General features: G+C 40.5%; 1 protein-coding gene across 3 annotated transcripts in view; it reads right to left on the bottom strand.

Moving 5' to 3' along the window:
* Positions 1-16,900, bottom strand: part of cadps2 (Ca++-dependent secretion activator 2) — a 104,407-nt gene that overhangs the window by 8,281 nt on the left and 79,226 nt on the right. The window contains exons 20-27 of one of the 3 annotated variants that reach the window (XM_025056111.1): positions 15,187-15,216; positions 12,745-12,900; positions 12,492-12,639; positions 10,419-10,433; positions 8,225-8,299; positions 7,510-7,593; positions 7,285-7,317; positions 530-637 (exon numbers count right to left, since the gene is read on the bottom strand). In XM_025056111.1, the coding sequence (XP_024911879.1) occupies positions 530-637; positions 7,285-7,317; positions 7,510-7,593; positions 8,225-8,299; positions 10,419-10,433; positions 12,492-12,639; positions 12,745-12,900; positions 15,187-15,216 (649 nt within the window). The remainder of the gene's footprint in view (positions 1-529; positions 638-7,284; positions 7,318-7,509; positions 7,594-8,224; positions 8,300-10,418; positions 10,434-12,491; positions 12,640-12,744; positions 12,901-15,186; positions 15,217-16,900) is intronic. The other 2 variants (XM_025056112.1, XM_017033227.2) reach the window with 2 other exon arrangements.

Here is a 16,900-nt window from a genome sequence, read left to right as displayed (position 1 = left end):
CCACAGCTCCACCCTGAGATTCTGTATTGTATCCCAGAAGAGAAAAAGGTTTGACAGGCAGGAGACCGAAATGAGATAGATGACAAAAACAACAACAGCAGCAGCAGCAGCAGCAGCAGCAGCAGCAGCAGTCAGGAGCTGAAGTAGAGTAAATAAAAGAGATGGGAAGAGTTCCTAATCCAACATTACGAAAACACAGAGGGAATTTGATTTGGCTTCCTAAAGCTGTTTTGGAATTTTAAATCTCCGAACAGCCTTGAAACGCTTTCGTCTCGAGAAAACAAAGGTATTTGTTCTATTGAAGTGAATGAAAGCGTAGCTCGTCCTTAACACAAAACTATTTCAGAGGATGTGCACTCATGTGATCGCAGTGTGTATTCAAATAAGGAGAAATGTTCCTTGGGTGCTACTGTGGAAACCAGACCATTATTGCAGCTGACAGAGTCACAGCCTTGGAGGAGAAGTTGTGCACTGCTACGCTTTTGTCTGGCGGCAGTTTAAATAAAGTGAGATGAGAAGGAGCACTCACGTCAAACACTTCCTCGATGTAGACCTCGTCGTTGATGCGCTCTCTGAGGATGTCCTGGTTCTGCCGCACGAAGGTGATGTAGGTGTCGGCCACATCCATCCCCGGTTTCTGCAGGGGGGGAAAGGAAAGATGGAGGCTGAAATCAGACACACGTAGAGGACGGGGAGTTCGTTTAAGGCGTTCAGACGTGTTGGTGAGATGAGGTGAAGCTCATGGTCATGAGGCTGTGGACGACAGACATGAATACACGTGCAGTAACAGAGATGAACACTGAGCATCATCTCCATCATCTTCCCCCAGTAGCTATGAGCGCCATTACAAACATTATGTGTATATATATATACATACACACATCCCAGTAGCTAAGAGCGCCATTACATGTGCATATACATACATACACACACATATATAATATATATATTTACATATATACAGATTTTACAAACCACATAAATGTATAGATATAAGTATTTACAGTATGTATGTGGCTGTAAATATACTTATTCACACATACATATATACATATATACATGCATATATACATATGTTTATATGCATGTATAAGTATATTTATGGTCACATACATTAATACATTTTACAGGTTTTACAAACCATGTCCATATACATACATACATAACCATATATGTATGTATGTATATATGTATGTATATTTTTTGTATTTTTACACTCATGGTATGTAAATAAGGTGCTTTTTTGTTTCCTGAACATTTTACTAAAAACAGCAATCTAACACACCCCACGCTAATTCTAGGTCCCTTGTAATGAGCAATCTGAATTTACTACATCAATGTATGAAATGATTTTACAAAAAGAACATGGGAAATGAATTAATATTCAAATAAATCAGAGTTTTTTAAGCTTGCTTAAGAGAAAGAAGCTTTCAGTCAAACGTCCAGTACAGTCAATGCTGCCAATTAAATTGATTTTTTATTTTTTTAACTGCCGTAAATATCTCAGGGTCAACTGCTGTGTGAGTTTTGTTCAGTCTGAACATGTAGTTAATTGAGTTTTGCTTGCAGTATTGATCAAATTCTAAAGGGAGTGAAATGCGACTGCAGGGTCTGTGGCTGCGCCGACCTGCGGTGGTTTACGTTTTCATCTCGTCTTTTTTTTTTATGTGATCCCAACATTTACTTAATTGTTGCTTTGAACTTATAATTTATTTACAAAAGACCTCATTAATTCCCCCTGAATAAAACACTGTTACCTTCACTTTGGTCACCTTTACAAAATCTGACGAGGCCTTTTTATGTAACAGTGTTCAGTAAAATGTTAATGAAATAAAATAAAGCGTAAAATGCGATGTGAGACAAAGTTTAGGAACAAACGTTACACCATCTTTCAAATGAGTATAATAGGTTTTTCTAATTGGTTAAATCAGTGTTTCACAAACTTTTTTTTCTGGAGACCCATATTTTTAAAGTCACAAACCTTCGCGACCCAAGTCAACAGACAGTATTCGTAAACTCCTGGGAAACATGACAGTGAGACGACACAAAAAAAAAACAAAAAAAAACTCTTGTGACCTACCTCAGGGTCGCGACCCAGTCTTTGAGAAACACTGGGTTAAATCATTAGGGTATGAATACTTGTCAGTGATATTACTTACTGACCAGGTATTGTACACAGAGGTGGTAGGACCAATTATTTCACCCAATAATTCACATGTTTATCTGGGAAAACACTTTAGTCAGTCACACCAGAGAAAAACAAGGTTGATCTCACAATCGTCTAATGAACAACCACTCAGTTGAATGTGCTTTAGCTTCAGTTTTTTATGTAGCGGCAGCAGCAGCAGCAGCAGCAGCAGCAGCAGCAGCAGACTGGCACCTGAGTGAAATTGATTTCAATCCACAAAAAAAAATAAAATGACTAATCTGAGCTCATGTTGAGTGAAGAAAAGCTCACAATAACAATAATAATAATAAAAACACTCCCTTATTAGATGAACCAGAGTGTCCTTGGTTGAGATGCCCCCAACACACATACACCAGGGTGGAAAACAACAACCACCAACACATGTTAGGGCAACTTTGTCTGTGCTGGGACTAACAAGAAGCTGCTGGAGCTGCGTTGACGGAGGAAACATTTACTGCGATCTGTTCAACAGGGAGAGGCCAGAGGCAAGACAAGTGGCTGGAGCCCAGTTCATTCACACTCCCTGTTGTCAGGGGAGATTACCACTGTAATGCTTATTGTAATTGCTTTGACATCTTTCACACCCGTTTCCACTGAGCCCTGCATGTGCCAGCCCCGGGGGGACGAGTGCTGCTGAGCAGGGCACGTCAGGTTCCCTACGAAAAAAAAAAAATAAAGCCAAGATATGTAACCTGAAACATCCACGAGGCTTTAGACAATTTCTTAGTTCCTGTCATCACAAAAACAGCACACAGGCTGCGCTGTGTGGCACATGCAAAACAAAAACAAACAAAAACAACTTCATATACAGCCGTCCCTCGGTGCATCGCGGTTCGGCTGTCGGGTTTTTAATATTTTAAATGGATTCATGTATTACGAGTTTTTGCGTCGTATAAATATTTTTAAATTTTCAATATTTTCATGATAAAATAAGCATTTTCTAGCCTAAGAAGAAAAAAAATTGTTAATAAAATACATTTTTGTAAGACATTTTGTAAAAACATTTGTGAAAGTTTTGTTTCACGTCCTACGGTAATAATAACTATCGCGTCTCTGCTTTTTTTAGTTTTTCGTCTATCGCGGGTCTTGGAACGTAAACTCCGTGATAGATGAGGGACAACAGATGTTACTGAGCAGAACTTAAACTGGGTCTGGATCAACGAGAACGTCTCCGTCAGTGCTCCAGGTTCGTCCATCGTCTTATCTAAGTCCTGTATTTACGACTGATGTGGCTGTAACCTCGTCAGTGGAGCACATTCTTCCTCCAGACGCTCAAGTCGTCTTAAGTCTTTGTGAAAGTCCTGTATTTACGACGGAGCACATTCTTCCTCCAGACGCTCAAAGACAGATTCTCAGGCCTTTAATAGCAGGTGACAGAAGTATGAAACCAGTCGGTGTCTCGCCGCCGTAATTCAGAAGGACTGACAGATGAGAAAACCTGCACTGGTTAAAGTGGGGTCAAACGGCTGCAGGTGTTTGGGTGCATGTCTGTGAATGCGTGTGTGTTGTTTGAGGAAGAACGTCGGAGGCTCGGTGCCAGTGATTGACAGACCTGTCAGAATCACAAAAAGGACCTGGGAGAGTGAGGATCACTGATGGAATCTTGATAAGAATTAGCCACACGAGCTAACACCTGTCATCTCAACAGACATTTTCAGGTCATGACCTGTAATGCAGAATGCAGACATATTTCTGTTCTTCATTATTAACTTTTCAGTAAGTTAAATCCCTGGGCCCTAAGTGGTCAATACTGCCTTTAAAATAACCTCCCCCTCCCCCCAAAAAAGAAAACTTATGCTAACTTTAGCCCTAACAAATCTGATGTACCGTATTTTCCAGACTATAAGTCGCTCCGGGGTATAAGTTGCACCAGTGCCCTCTAGTGGCTGTCAGTGTGAAAATAACAAACGTGAAATTATATATTTCAATATATAAGTCACACCTAAGTATAAATCGCAAACCCAGCCAAAGGTTGAAAAAAGTGCCTGTTATAGTCCAGAAAATGTGGTCGGCTTGAGGGCTGTGCCCCCCACTTTGGCAACCACTGTGTTAACTGTCTTGAAGCTGAACCTAATGGTTCCTCAACCAAACGGTAAATTCAATCTGATATACTGTTCACACAGATATATCAGATACAACAGGCATCAACTGATTGTTGTTGCCTGTTGTATGGGTGTTTGTCAGCTGTACATGTCAATGGCCACATATCACTGCCCCTGGTGTCACTCCAAACATCAGTTCCAGCCCCTCAGGGCTTCCTCTCAGACATTTACCTTTCCTTCTCCTGGCGACAAAGCCGCCTGACAGATCAGAGTTGTCGGCACAGTTCCAGCCAGCGAGATTAGGACTTTAACACGACAGAAAACAAAGAGAGAAACACACACGCACACACATACACACACATCTCAGTCCTCCTTGTCACGCTCTGCTCTCTGCCTGTTTTGTCTCCTTCACTGTTTCTTCACTTGTAGCCAAACAACTTTAATCCCCTTCCAGTCTGGATAAAGGCCGCTCGGCTGCTCATAATCGTGACAACACACACAAACGCCGAGTGTAAAATTAAGCGGTGCTCGGATACAGACGGGGAGGAGAAAGGGATTGAAGTGGCGTTGGGAGGAGAGCGGTGTTGATAATGAGCACTTAGCAAAGGACTAGGTGGAAGAGGAGGGCAGTGAAATGCCAGGTAATTACCTCTACCAGCCTCTTGTTTCCTGCTCGGGATTAATTTCATTTTCTGCCAGGTGCATGCCGTGTTTGTACAAATATGTGTTGCATGTTAAGGTATTATTTCCCTCCCTACCGTAAACCCCCCCCTCTCCCCACCTCGGTCAAACCAACAGACATGGCAGGAAATAGCTGTGCCCTGTCGATTCCCAGCCATTGTTCGTGGGCCATTGATGCCCGTGTAACCTGACACTCCGTGCTGTGACTGGACTTTGTCAGCTGTGAATTTCTGTTTGTCTCGGCCAATATTTTCTCACACGGGGAATTTAAACATACAAAAATATGATATAAGATAAATATTTTATGCATTCATGCTATGTTATAGCGCATACATTTTTGTTGTTGTTGTTGGTCTGTGAAAGAAAAGAATGGACCCCAAAGACTGGGTCACGACCCTCAGGTGGGTCGCAAGGGATTTTTTTTTTTTTGGGTCATCTCGCATTGTGTTTCCCAGGAGTTTAGGAATAATGTCTATTGACTTGGGTCGTGAAGGTTTGTGACTATTAAAATATGGAAAAAAAAGTTTGGGAAACACTGGTTTAGAAAGTATCAAATAAATATCAGATCGAGGTAAATCAGTCTGACACCAACAGGCTGGAAGCCTCATGTTATGTGACAAAACATGCACGAAATGGAGCCGTTTCGTGGGGGGGGGGAAGCCAGTCAAACCTCCCCTCCCCTCCCCCTTCATGCCACCTGGACAAGAGGCTTACCTGCGTCAGGTTCCCTCCACACAAAAGACCAAAAGACGAAGGTAGCCGTTACATTATAATTTGGGTGGAGGAGGCGGCTGACGAGGAAGTCTGTACTATGGCTGGGCAGAGGATTAGGGAGGTTGAGTGAGCGCCATCTCAGCTGTTCCATGAGTCATTACAGGACATTCTCACATCTGCTGTTCCAGATCAGGTTTTTTATTAAAAGCTATGTGTTGTAAACAAAAACAACCCGAGACAATAACGAGTGCAGCAGTGGCTGAAGGACGAGGAACTGGAAACTCTGGTTGATGCTGAATGAGGGACAGTTTCCTCAATGTCTAAAAACACAACTGTTAGTTTGTTGGGGTTTTTTTTCTATTATCTGAAGCAATAATTTGGTTTAAGGGTGACATCAAATGTCATTTTTAATCAAATTAAGCTTCATACTATTATCTGCTGTTGAATAAAACTACAAGAATTCGATGTTGAAAAAAAAAATCCATTTAACTAGAATTAACCAGGAACAGTGAAGAGACTGTTTTTCTACAAAATTAAGCTAAGAAACAGAAAATGCTACATTTGTTTATTTATAATGTCTGTTTATTTGTCTAATTGGACTAATGACTTTTCAAACATCCACAGGTAACATATTTAACGCACAAAAAAATCTAACTTTTAGACGAACAGATTATATTTAACAATATTTTTCTGGGCTCCACTCAGGGCCGTTGACGTGAAAGTAAAGGCTTAGAAAATATTTATCTTCTGTTTATTTTCTTGACCTAAAGTGGATATAAATAAACTACTAACAATTCTGTTAGAAAAACCTTCTAACAGAATTGACAAAGTACGCAATACTTTTCAAAAACATTATATTAATGACTTTCAACCTTTTTCCTGCAACATACAGCAGAAAGTTTCTCTAATAAATATGGAGTTAATAACAATATACATAAATACGGCCAAAAAATCTTATTCTTAATCTTAAAATCTCATGAGGAAAAAGAATTTCCGCTTTCTTGTTTGGATTAAAGCCTGAGAGGTTTGGAAGAACTGATAATGAAATATCTGTCGTCCCAGTGGAAGTTTTTTTCTCTCTCTCTCTCTTTTATGTTCTGCCAGAAATTATGTAAAAAGAATTAAGAAATCACAAAGGAATTGTTCTTCATTTACAAGGAGCTGCTAATCACTTTAACCAATGAGAGGTCACCGCGTCATCCAGATCTATATCTGGACGTCCAACCTCTCTCTCTGCCTCACACTTCCAACATCCCATAACGTTAGCGGCTCGTCGCTTCAACATGCCAGCGCCCGTCTCGTTCTCCTCCTCCCCCTCGCTCGGCCCACCTCGGCCCCTGACCTCTGTCACGTACGCGGTCGTTCATTAAGCGCTCGGCGCCCACGAACACTTCAGCAAAAACACTTCTACTAAGTGAGAGTGCAATTAATTAGACTGGTTGTGTGATCTTTGGCTCTGAAGCTGCAGAAGGAGCTGGTTTTTTTTACACACATTTAACACAGTGTACTGACAAATGACAAAAAATGTTAAAAAACAAAACAAAAACACAACAGGACGGGATTTAAACCAAAGAACTTCTGGTGGTTTGATTGAGGATGTCGGCACTTATATGAGAACAACACACTAACAAAGGGTGAGGCAGAGGGTGAGGAACTCACAGGGACTTCCACATATTTGGCAGCAGCTTTCACCTTTCCACGGGAGAGGAGGAGAAGGAGGAGGAGGAAGGCCAGGAGGGAAGAGAGAAGGAGAAGAAGAAGAAGAAGAAAAAAGAAGAGAGACACTGGATTTGAGCTGGGAAGATCTGGTTTCCAGCAAATAACAGGTTTTCCCTCCGTGAACGGAGAAGGAGACAGCTCCCCGAACAAAGCGCGGCTACTCACTGTGAAAGACAGGATTGAGGAGAAGAATGTGCCTTCATCGTATCTGGACAGTTTGGAGAGGACGCCGTCTAAAACACTGGCAAACTGTGGACACAGGACGAGACGGAAACACAATCACAAACTCATCTCACATTTAGTCCTGCAGTCTAAAACAATTTAGCAATTCAGTCGTCCCAAATGTATTTTGTATTGTGGATTTATTGCTCTATTGTGAGTTTTTGCGGTATATACATTTAAAAAAAAACGGTATATATATATATACGTCAATAATATAATAATTTTTGCGTCTCTATTTTGCGTATTTTCCTTGGAACGACACTGTAATCTGTAATACTGACTGCTCTGTAGATCTGCAACGACTTGGTTTAAAATAGGCATGAAAAAAACCAAACCATTTTTCTGTGTATTTCTTGGATGTGAAGTAAAGTTGTTGTTGTTGCAGCATAAAAAAAAAAGTTATGACACAAATGCAACAAACAAACGCACAAAGTAGACGAGTAAGATGTTAAAATAACCACAGAGGAAGAAGGTGGAGAAGGAAAAGCACAGAAGAAAAAAAAAAACTAATTTTCAAAATGTCTGTAATGTCTGTACCTATACATGTAGTTTTATTTATTAATCACTGATAAATTGGAAACTTGACGCTCACCCTTACATTTTATTTTTATTCACTTCACAGAAGATAAACAACCGTGTTGGGAGGAGAAGATTTTACCTTGGAGATGAGGGAGGAGATCATTTCTTTGAACGCCTCATCAATCAGGACATCGATTTTGGAGTGGTACTGTTGCTGTGGGGTGGGGAGAGGGGGAGACGGGGAAGAGGCGGGAGGGCAGAGGGAGGGATGGATNAGGGAGGGATGGATAAGAGGAAGTGATTTATATTTTTATGATTTGTCACAAACACAAAATTGACAGAACGCAGGGAGGGAAAAAAAAGTGACTCCTCGCCTCCCTGATGCCAAACAACAATACTGTCCGTGCTGTAAAAGGAGAAGTAGAGGAAGAAAGTGCACACACACACACACACACACCTTCTGACACAGCGAGGTGTGAAAACCTTCCCATCCGTGCAGCGCCAGTGAGTTAAGCAGCTATTAGGACCATTATTCGTCCTGAATGACATTCCCGTCTGTGCTGGAAAAGCAAAGGAATCTGAAGGATACTTTTTGTGCGTCTCCCTACAATTAGAGCAGCCTTGTATTTCTCTAAAGCACCGGTCCAGCTGCGAGGACCAAAGGCTCACACAAGATTCAAATAATCCGCCATTTCATGTCTTGTTGCCCACCCCCACCTCCTCCTCCTCCTCTTAAGAAAAAAAAAACATATTCATGGCACCTTTCTCCCTTAGAGGGAGGAGAGGCGAATAAAAAAAAGGCTGGGGCTGAGCACTGAAAAGCAGCAGCAGCAGGGGAGTTCATCTCTTGGTGACAATGCCCTTTCACTGGCCGTCTAAAGAAACACCCAAATTAAAAAATTTCGATCAACAAAGGACACAGATCGCTGACAAATTGCGGGTCTCGAGAGGTCAACGCTGCCCGGCCCTAATTTTCTTTTCTCAGAAAGTCTGCAAAATGGCAGCTCTCTTTCAGTGCACGGATTCTTTCTGCTGAGTTTTTTTTTCTCTCCTTCCATTTCCCTTCTTACCTCACATAACACTGCTGCTTTCAGGTCCTTTTTTTTAAACCGCCACAGAAAAAAAGGACGAGAAGAAATGGTGCAAACTGTTCAAACTTAAAAGAACAATTATTGCTTTTAAAAACATTTATCCCTTCATTGAGCCGTGGCCAATACCACGGCCATTTAAAATGTTCTACATTCTTTAACTTGGAATGATCTGAGATGACAAAAAAAAAAACAAAAAACAACCCACAGGACCACAGATAAATTACTTTTCATTGATTTTAAATCAGAAGAGTTTCTGGCCCTGGATTAAACTGTGGAGACCAGAGAATAGACAAAACTGACGGGTTAAATACTGTAGAGTGTGTATGAAATAACTGAAATAGACCACGTAAAAAGACTACTTTTCACAAAGACATCTCTTTAGATTTCTTACCTCACAAAAAAAAAAAAAAAACGAAGCAGAATTAAAGTAATAGCCAAACAGAGTGAATGGTTTTTAATGGCCTGAATAAATAATGACATTCACTCAACAAACATGAATATATAATTAAACACATTTACTATTAAAAAAAATATACAAAAATATTTTTGTATTTGTAAAGTGACCAAATAACTCATTAGACCTGGCATGGGCAAACTAAGGCCCGGGGGCCGGATATGGTTCGTTCAGCTTTTTAATCTGGCCCGCCAAACTTTTCCAAATTATATAATTATATAATTTATTCATATTATCATTATACTTCTAGCTATTCCCTGCAATACCCATGTTCTCCAATAGATGGTGTAGGAAATGATAAGAGCATTTTAGCATTTTAGCCTTTATGCATGACTTTTACACGTCATTTATCTTAGTTCACACGAACACTCCATCTATCTGACCCCGCCCCTCTGTTCAATTTTAGGACAATTGTGGCCCGCGACAGCATTAGACCCATTATTAGCTCATTAGCTAGCTAGATAAATGTTTGTTATTCATCGCTATTCATCAAATTAGGTTTCAAATATAGTTTAGATTTTTTAAAATGGTATTTTAAGCTCAATAAGCTTCTGTGAAATTGAAACTTTAAAAAAATTTTTTTATCCTGACTTGACCCCAGCACTTGGAGGTTTAAAAGCTGTTTTTGCGTTGCAGATCATGTGCGTTTGTTCAAAGCTGACTCTTCACTACCTTTTAAGGAAACTCAAGGAAGAGACACTGTGTATGTGTTGAAGTGATGGCAGGGAGTTCATCAAGAGAGATTTGAAAGGATTAGCCAGAGGATGGAAATAATGGAGAAGACTTACCCATTGTTTGTCACTCTGGAATTCAAACAATGATGACCGGGGCACATGGAGATGAGGAGTGGGACGTGGAGGCAGAAAGGAGAAATGGCAAACAGTCAGGTCATTAAACAAAACTCTGAGTGAATTAAAAAAAAAAAGAAATCTTTTCATCACACTGCCTTAAGTGAATTAAGAATCCGACAACTTCACACAGGTATAAATACATTACAATAACTGACCTTTTCACTGAAATTCTCTGTTTGTAGATAAAAACGTACAGAATCGTTTCATTAGAGTTTTGTCCTTGAATCAAAGATCTCACAAAGATTCACTGTTCAGTCCAAACCTCTGTATATAACTATGACATTTCATTATTATATGGAGATTTATATTTATAATTATTCTTTAAGATCCATATATTTGTAAATATGTGTATAGCTAAACAATCAGATAATATTCACCATGCTCTAATTATTACAGAACTGACAGCTGTTTTTTTTGACATGAAAATATTAACTTAAGCTGTTAAGTGTCAAAGAAAACATTTATCTAGATTGGACTTTTATTGTAGACTAATGTATATATTTATATATATATAAATATATATAAATATATATAGAAAAAAATGATCAACATGTCAACATGAGTTGCACAGGTTGAAATATTTTTTTTAATCTAAGTATACATGTATGAAAAGTATTAATTCTACCCTAAACTGTAATTACTGTAATGTGTACTGTATATTCTGACCTAACAAATACTGTATACATGCATATGTATACATACCTGTAAATATATAATATATATTTATATATGTATATATCAATACATCAATCTATCCATCTATATACAAATATATATATATATTTACACACAAATATTTATATATGTAAATATACATGTATAAATGTGTTCTGTCTTCTTTTGTTTACACTTTTCACCCTCGTATCATTTCTGTTTGTCTGTTCAATGTTGGAAAAATAACGGCACTAAACCCCAGTTAAATATAGCAGCAGAGCCAGGCCATATGCAGATGCTGTTCCTGTGCCTGGAGTTGGTCTGGTGTCGCCGCTCTTCTCTCTACAGGCATTTATTCCACGAATAAATGGACAGATGGTGTTTTCGAGCGCTCGCGGCGGCAGCTTGTGGAGACTTGAGACGAGAGGAAGCTGAAGGTTAAGAGAACAGCGAGCTCAACTCTCTGATAAGACTGCTGGCGGCCAAGGGTTTCGCTCTCAGCGGAGCCAAGGCTGCTGCCTCACGCGAGCGTCACGGTCATTCATTTAACAACGCGAGCGCGGTGTCTGGCTGCGTCAAGTGAACACAACTCCACCTGTATGTTTGCGGCGAAGCAGGCAGGTTTTAGTGGCTGACCTTACAGTCGGACTTGACCCGTTCCGTGTGAAGCCGCAGAATAAAAGACGGCTTTGGGAGTCGACTGACCTTTACTCAGACTGAACGCTGTGATAAGTCATATGGAATATGAAAGGGTTTCTTATTTATTTATTGTCCTTAAGTTTTACATCTACAAGCACTAAGGGCAGGGGTGTCAAACTCAAATTCACAGCGGGCCAAACTTAATATTTATTGAAAAATTGACTGGAATTGTGCATGTTTTCCCTTCTCTCCAGATCTGTAATGTTGATTTTTTTTCATTTGGAAACAAACTCTAATCTGGAACAACCAAAGCTTAATATTATCCATCCATCCATCCATCATCGTCCGCTTGTCCGGGGTCGGATAATATTATAAACACATGAGAAATTTAATTTGAAATAAGACACACATCAGTGGTGTTTGTTTGTTATTATGTTTCTCTCAATCTCTAGCCTTCCGTAGAACAACCAAAAGTACTACAAACCTGCCAGTATTTAGGGGCTATTTAATGGCAGGCCAACTCTAATACACATTTGATATGATCTCAATACACCAGGGGCCAGATTTGGGCCACGGGCCTGAGTTTGACACCTACGACAGAAACCTTAGAGGACAGGCTTGATACAGACGGAGATTTTCCAAACCAACAATTAAAATTGCCGGACAATCAGTCATCAGTGTAAAGTTGTGTAATTGGTCATGTGACCGTGAGCTCACCTCCTGACCAGTGTCCAGCACGCACAGCTTGGAGCACTGCTTCTTAGCGTCCATCAGAACGTTAAACATGGTGCAGACCGACAGAGGAACCCGGAACTCTGTGGACTTACAGGATTTCTGCATTTTGTTGTCAAAAGCCGATTTGGTTCTAAGACAAAACACAAGACACAGAAGAGACTTTGTACTCAGTGAGCAGAGACACTGACAGACGTAGGATCTGGACTGGTCACTGTGGTGACCACCGCGGTCTGACCTTTTAACGCAGGCCTCCATCATGTCACTGGCCATCAGTTTGAGTCTCTGCTCCAGATGTTTGGCAAACTCTGGCTCGGGCCAGTGCAGGTCCATCACAAACATCTGCAGAGCGTCCAGCTTCCAGAACAAGTCCTCTGATGTGGCCGAACCGTTGCTGCAGGAAGTAAACAGTGTAGTTTTGAACAGTATTTTGGACCTGGGTGAATCCTAAAACGGTACTTGCTGCTGTTGTCAGAACCTCAGCCGCAACGGAACACGAGGAGAGTTGACTCCAACATTGATTCCCAAAAAGAGATTTTTTTTGGGTCGTCTCTCATCGAGGAGAGTTGACTACAATATTGTTTCCCAAAAAAAGATTTTTTTTGGGTCGTCTCACATCATGTTTCCCAGGAGTTTCCCAAAGTAATGTCTATTGACTCGGGTCGTGAAGGGTAATATCTATTGACTCGGGTCGTGAAGGTTTGTGACTTGTGAAAATATGGTTCCCCAGAAAATAAAGTTTGGGAAACATTGGACTAGAAGGTCTGCTACGTCTTAAAAAGAAAAAGTCAGACAGCGCCACCATGTAAGAGGAGACCTGGGACATCTTCCCAATCCAGTTGAAACTGGAAAAGTCTTTGATTAAGCTGGACTTTTCTGTGATTTCGTTCTCAAATATGACTGGGGTCTCGACTCTAGTCTACTTTTTCGTTTTTTAACAGCCAGATTTCTATAAGTCGGACGACTTTTTCGTTTTTTCAACAGCCAGATTTCTATAAGTCGGACGATCTTATAGACTTTTCTAGGTTCTGCAGTTGTTCTTCAACAGGTTCTGACAGTTGAGGAGCCTACTTTAATTCCATTAAGACAGCAGTGGGCTGAGACGAGACAGATGGACGTCTGTTCCCCTTCTCCCCTGCGCACAGGTTACACAGCAACACATGGTAACGCTTACTGCCACGACTTTCAAGTGTACAGCACCCCGACTAGAATGGCAGTCACGGGAGGATGGGGGTGAGGGAGGGGAGGAAGAGGAGTGGGTGAGAGGCTTTAGAAGAAGCACAACTCACTCCCTCACTTTTCTCACTTCGCCTTTAAAAGACTGTTACCTTAAGAAGTGGCGCTCAGGAATAAATGCTCTGGGCTGAGTCCACAGTGCAATTAAATGCTCGGTGGCAATCCCCCTCATGTCTAATTAGTGGTGCTCTTCTCTGAGCGCGCTCCGCCCTGCTCCCCAGGGGGACGGGACGATCCCACTCTCCCGTCTGTGCTCGCTAATGAAGTGCCAGCTTTTTTTTTTTTTTTTTTTCTATCTTCCTTTTTTTTTTATTAGATTGCGGAGGGCCAAGTGAAGTGAGGCAGAGAACCAGTGTGGTTTGTGTTGTGGGAAAAGAAGGGGGAGTTAAACCGAGGAGCCCTTTAAAGAAACACACCCCTCGTTTAGTCTCCAGAGACAGCCGTCCCACCTCCCTCCCTGTGGACACGGACAGTTCTGTCTGTACAGTCACTGTAAAAATCAGAGAGCGTCAAATAAAACCACTAACGTCAATCTGTGACAGAGCGAGCGGTCGACCTGATGTCAGGCCTCATGTGTGGATGACTGACTGCTGAGTTACATTTACATAAGACGGTCCCTCGTCTACGGCGGGTGTTACGTTCCAAGACCGCCCGCGATAAATGATAAGAAAAACAGCAAAGTAGAGACAAGATAGTTATTATATTATTTACGTATATATTAACCCCTTACTGACCTTTGGGAGACATCGTTGAGCGTCAAATATGACAAAAACTTAACGAAACTTTTACAAATCTCATTTGCCCATACGTAAAGGTTATTTCTTTTAATCCCCTGTATGCTTGTTACAAAATGTCTTTTAATTGATTTCTTTTACTTTTTTTTTTTTTAATGTTTTTCTTCATAGGTTAGAAAAAGTGCTAATTTTATCACGAAAATAATGAAAATCTTGGAAATTATTATTTTTTAAATACTGCAAAAACCCTACTTAAATAAATGTTATACTAATATCTAGTTGTCATAACTTAGCGTCATCAATCATCAATCACTCACAAGACAACAAAGGATTTGTTCCTGAAATATCAATTCAAACGGACTGAAATGTGTCGTTGTAATTGGTTAATCAACTGATTGCACACAGAGAAAAGGAGAAAAGAACGAAGTTGATTTTTAAACAGTGACTTAGGTTTAACTTTGGCTTGTAATTTTTTTTTACTCGGTTCTAACAACAAACTCACTTGTACCTTTCACTGCTTACTTGTTATCATTAACATAATCAGAAACAAAAGAATGAATGATTTCCTTTTTTTAAAGACACTTGAAGTAAATCTCTCTGGTGGGAAATGTAACCTTGTTGGATTTTGTTGCAGAAATTTCGGGAATTTGGTTTATAAAGAAAAAACCTTCTAACGTTAAAAAAGACAAGTGTTTTTTCTCTAAACTTACAAGACTTCCGGCAGGTTAACTCCTTGAAAGCTGTAACACAAAATTTGGTCAAATGTGTTACTCACAGGTTGTCACTATGACATGTCCACTGCACAGCACACAATGATCATGGAGAACGCAAGTCAGAAGCAATCACGCACGGCGTGACACAAACCGATGAACAGACAGCAGTTTATAGTTGGAAACGTTGGATTCATGCAAACAACTGTCAACTTCAGAGACATGTTGATGCTGATGATGGGATTAATAGCGACTTTGAGAAGCATGAACATGTACAGTATGACGGAATGACCAAAAAGGATGAAACACGGTCCACGCTATGCTATCGAAAAACAAACTTCTGACCTTCAAAAAAAAAAAAAAAAAAGCCCAGACCTGCATGGCTGAGACGTCAGATTCTTTTCTAAAGTCTTTCTTGAGTCTAAGGTTTCCGTTCATCTATAAAGTCATAAAAAGTCAAATCAGTTTCACAAATTATGATCTTGACTGTCAGATGTAACAGACAGTCAGACTGTCCAATAGGGGGCGAACAAAGCTGCAGGGACAGTGATGTTAATCAACATTGTCCTCTGACCTGTGATACATTGGAATTTTTTACGTCTTCTACCCAAAACAGGTTGAATTATTAGATCATCAAACACTGGTCTGGTCTTTTTCTTCTTTACTGAGGATTAAAACAAACAAACGAGCAGGAAAGCGTTCACGTCTAACTGACTGATTTCTCCACTGTGACGTTCCCACCCTCACTCCGTACATACTTGTTGTCACACAGTGGTCCCATCCAGGCAGGTGCTGAGAAACTGGGCATGTTTGGCAGAGTCAAAGGGAGGCTGGGGACTTTGGGGAGAGGAACGTTGGCTAGATTGTTTGTTAAGGATCTGACAGCAGTGGAGTCGATCGTTGAAGGCGTAAAAGAGAAAGTGGGAAGAATACAAGAGGAAAATGAGAAAGAGAAACTGAGCACAGGTGCAAACACAAGAGAAAAAAGAGCCCACAACAGTAGCCACTCGAGGGTTCCTGCAGGGACGGACGAAGGACTAAATATCAAGCAGCAATAAAAGACAGGAAAGTCAATGCTTCGCTAGTTTTTGTCGTGTTTACTTTCATTGGCGGCTGCTGTTTGTTATAGAGCACATTTCAGGCCATTGTCGGTGGCTGCAGCTTGTCCTTGCTCTGTGTGTTCGTGTATTTACTTCTGCCTCTTTTTATCCAGCGTTGTCCTGCTCTGAGCTACTCTTGTTTCACGTCCTCATGTGTTATTGTCTCAGTTACATTTGTTAAGCCGCCGCGATCCCACGCATGTAAAGGTAACATAGAAAAGACAAAGAAAGTCAGTGTCTCGAGTCAAGTCACCACTGAAGCTGAAGTCAAGTTCACGGCCAAGAGACGGTTGAATCAAATACACCCATAATAGTATATGTACTCAAAATACTACATGCTGCTGTACTGAAATGGCCAGTATTTTAAAGTCCAACTCATACCACCGGTTATACAATTCATATCATGTTTTATAAAACAATAATTTTTAATTAAAGTCTACATTTTTACAGAAATCCTGACAAATGGCAACGAGGAGGTTCAGATAAAGTGAAGAAGTCAGGACAATAATCAAAGCCTGAATGAATAAAATGTGTGTATTCACATCCTGAAGAAACTCTTCCTGAACAAATCCTCAAAGTTTTCTACAAGGTAAAAGAACAGGGAGAGACGTGTC

The sequence above is a fragment of the Cynoglossus semilaevis genome, chromosome 6 (genome assembly GCF_000523025.1).
Source record: "Cynoglossus semilaevis isolate Cse_v1.0 chromosome 6, Cse_v1.0, whole genome shotgun sequence".
Taxonomy (NCBI): Eukaryota; Metazoa; Chordata; class Actinopteri; order Pleuronectiformes; family Cynoglossidae; genus Cynoglossus; species Cynoglossus semilaevis.
The sequence above is the reverse complement of the archived record's forward strand: the minus strand, read 5'-3'. Positions and strand labels throughout refer to the sequence as shown.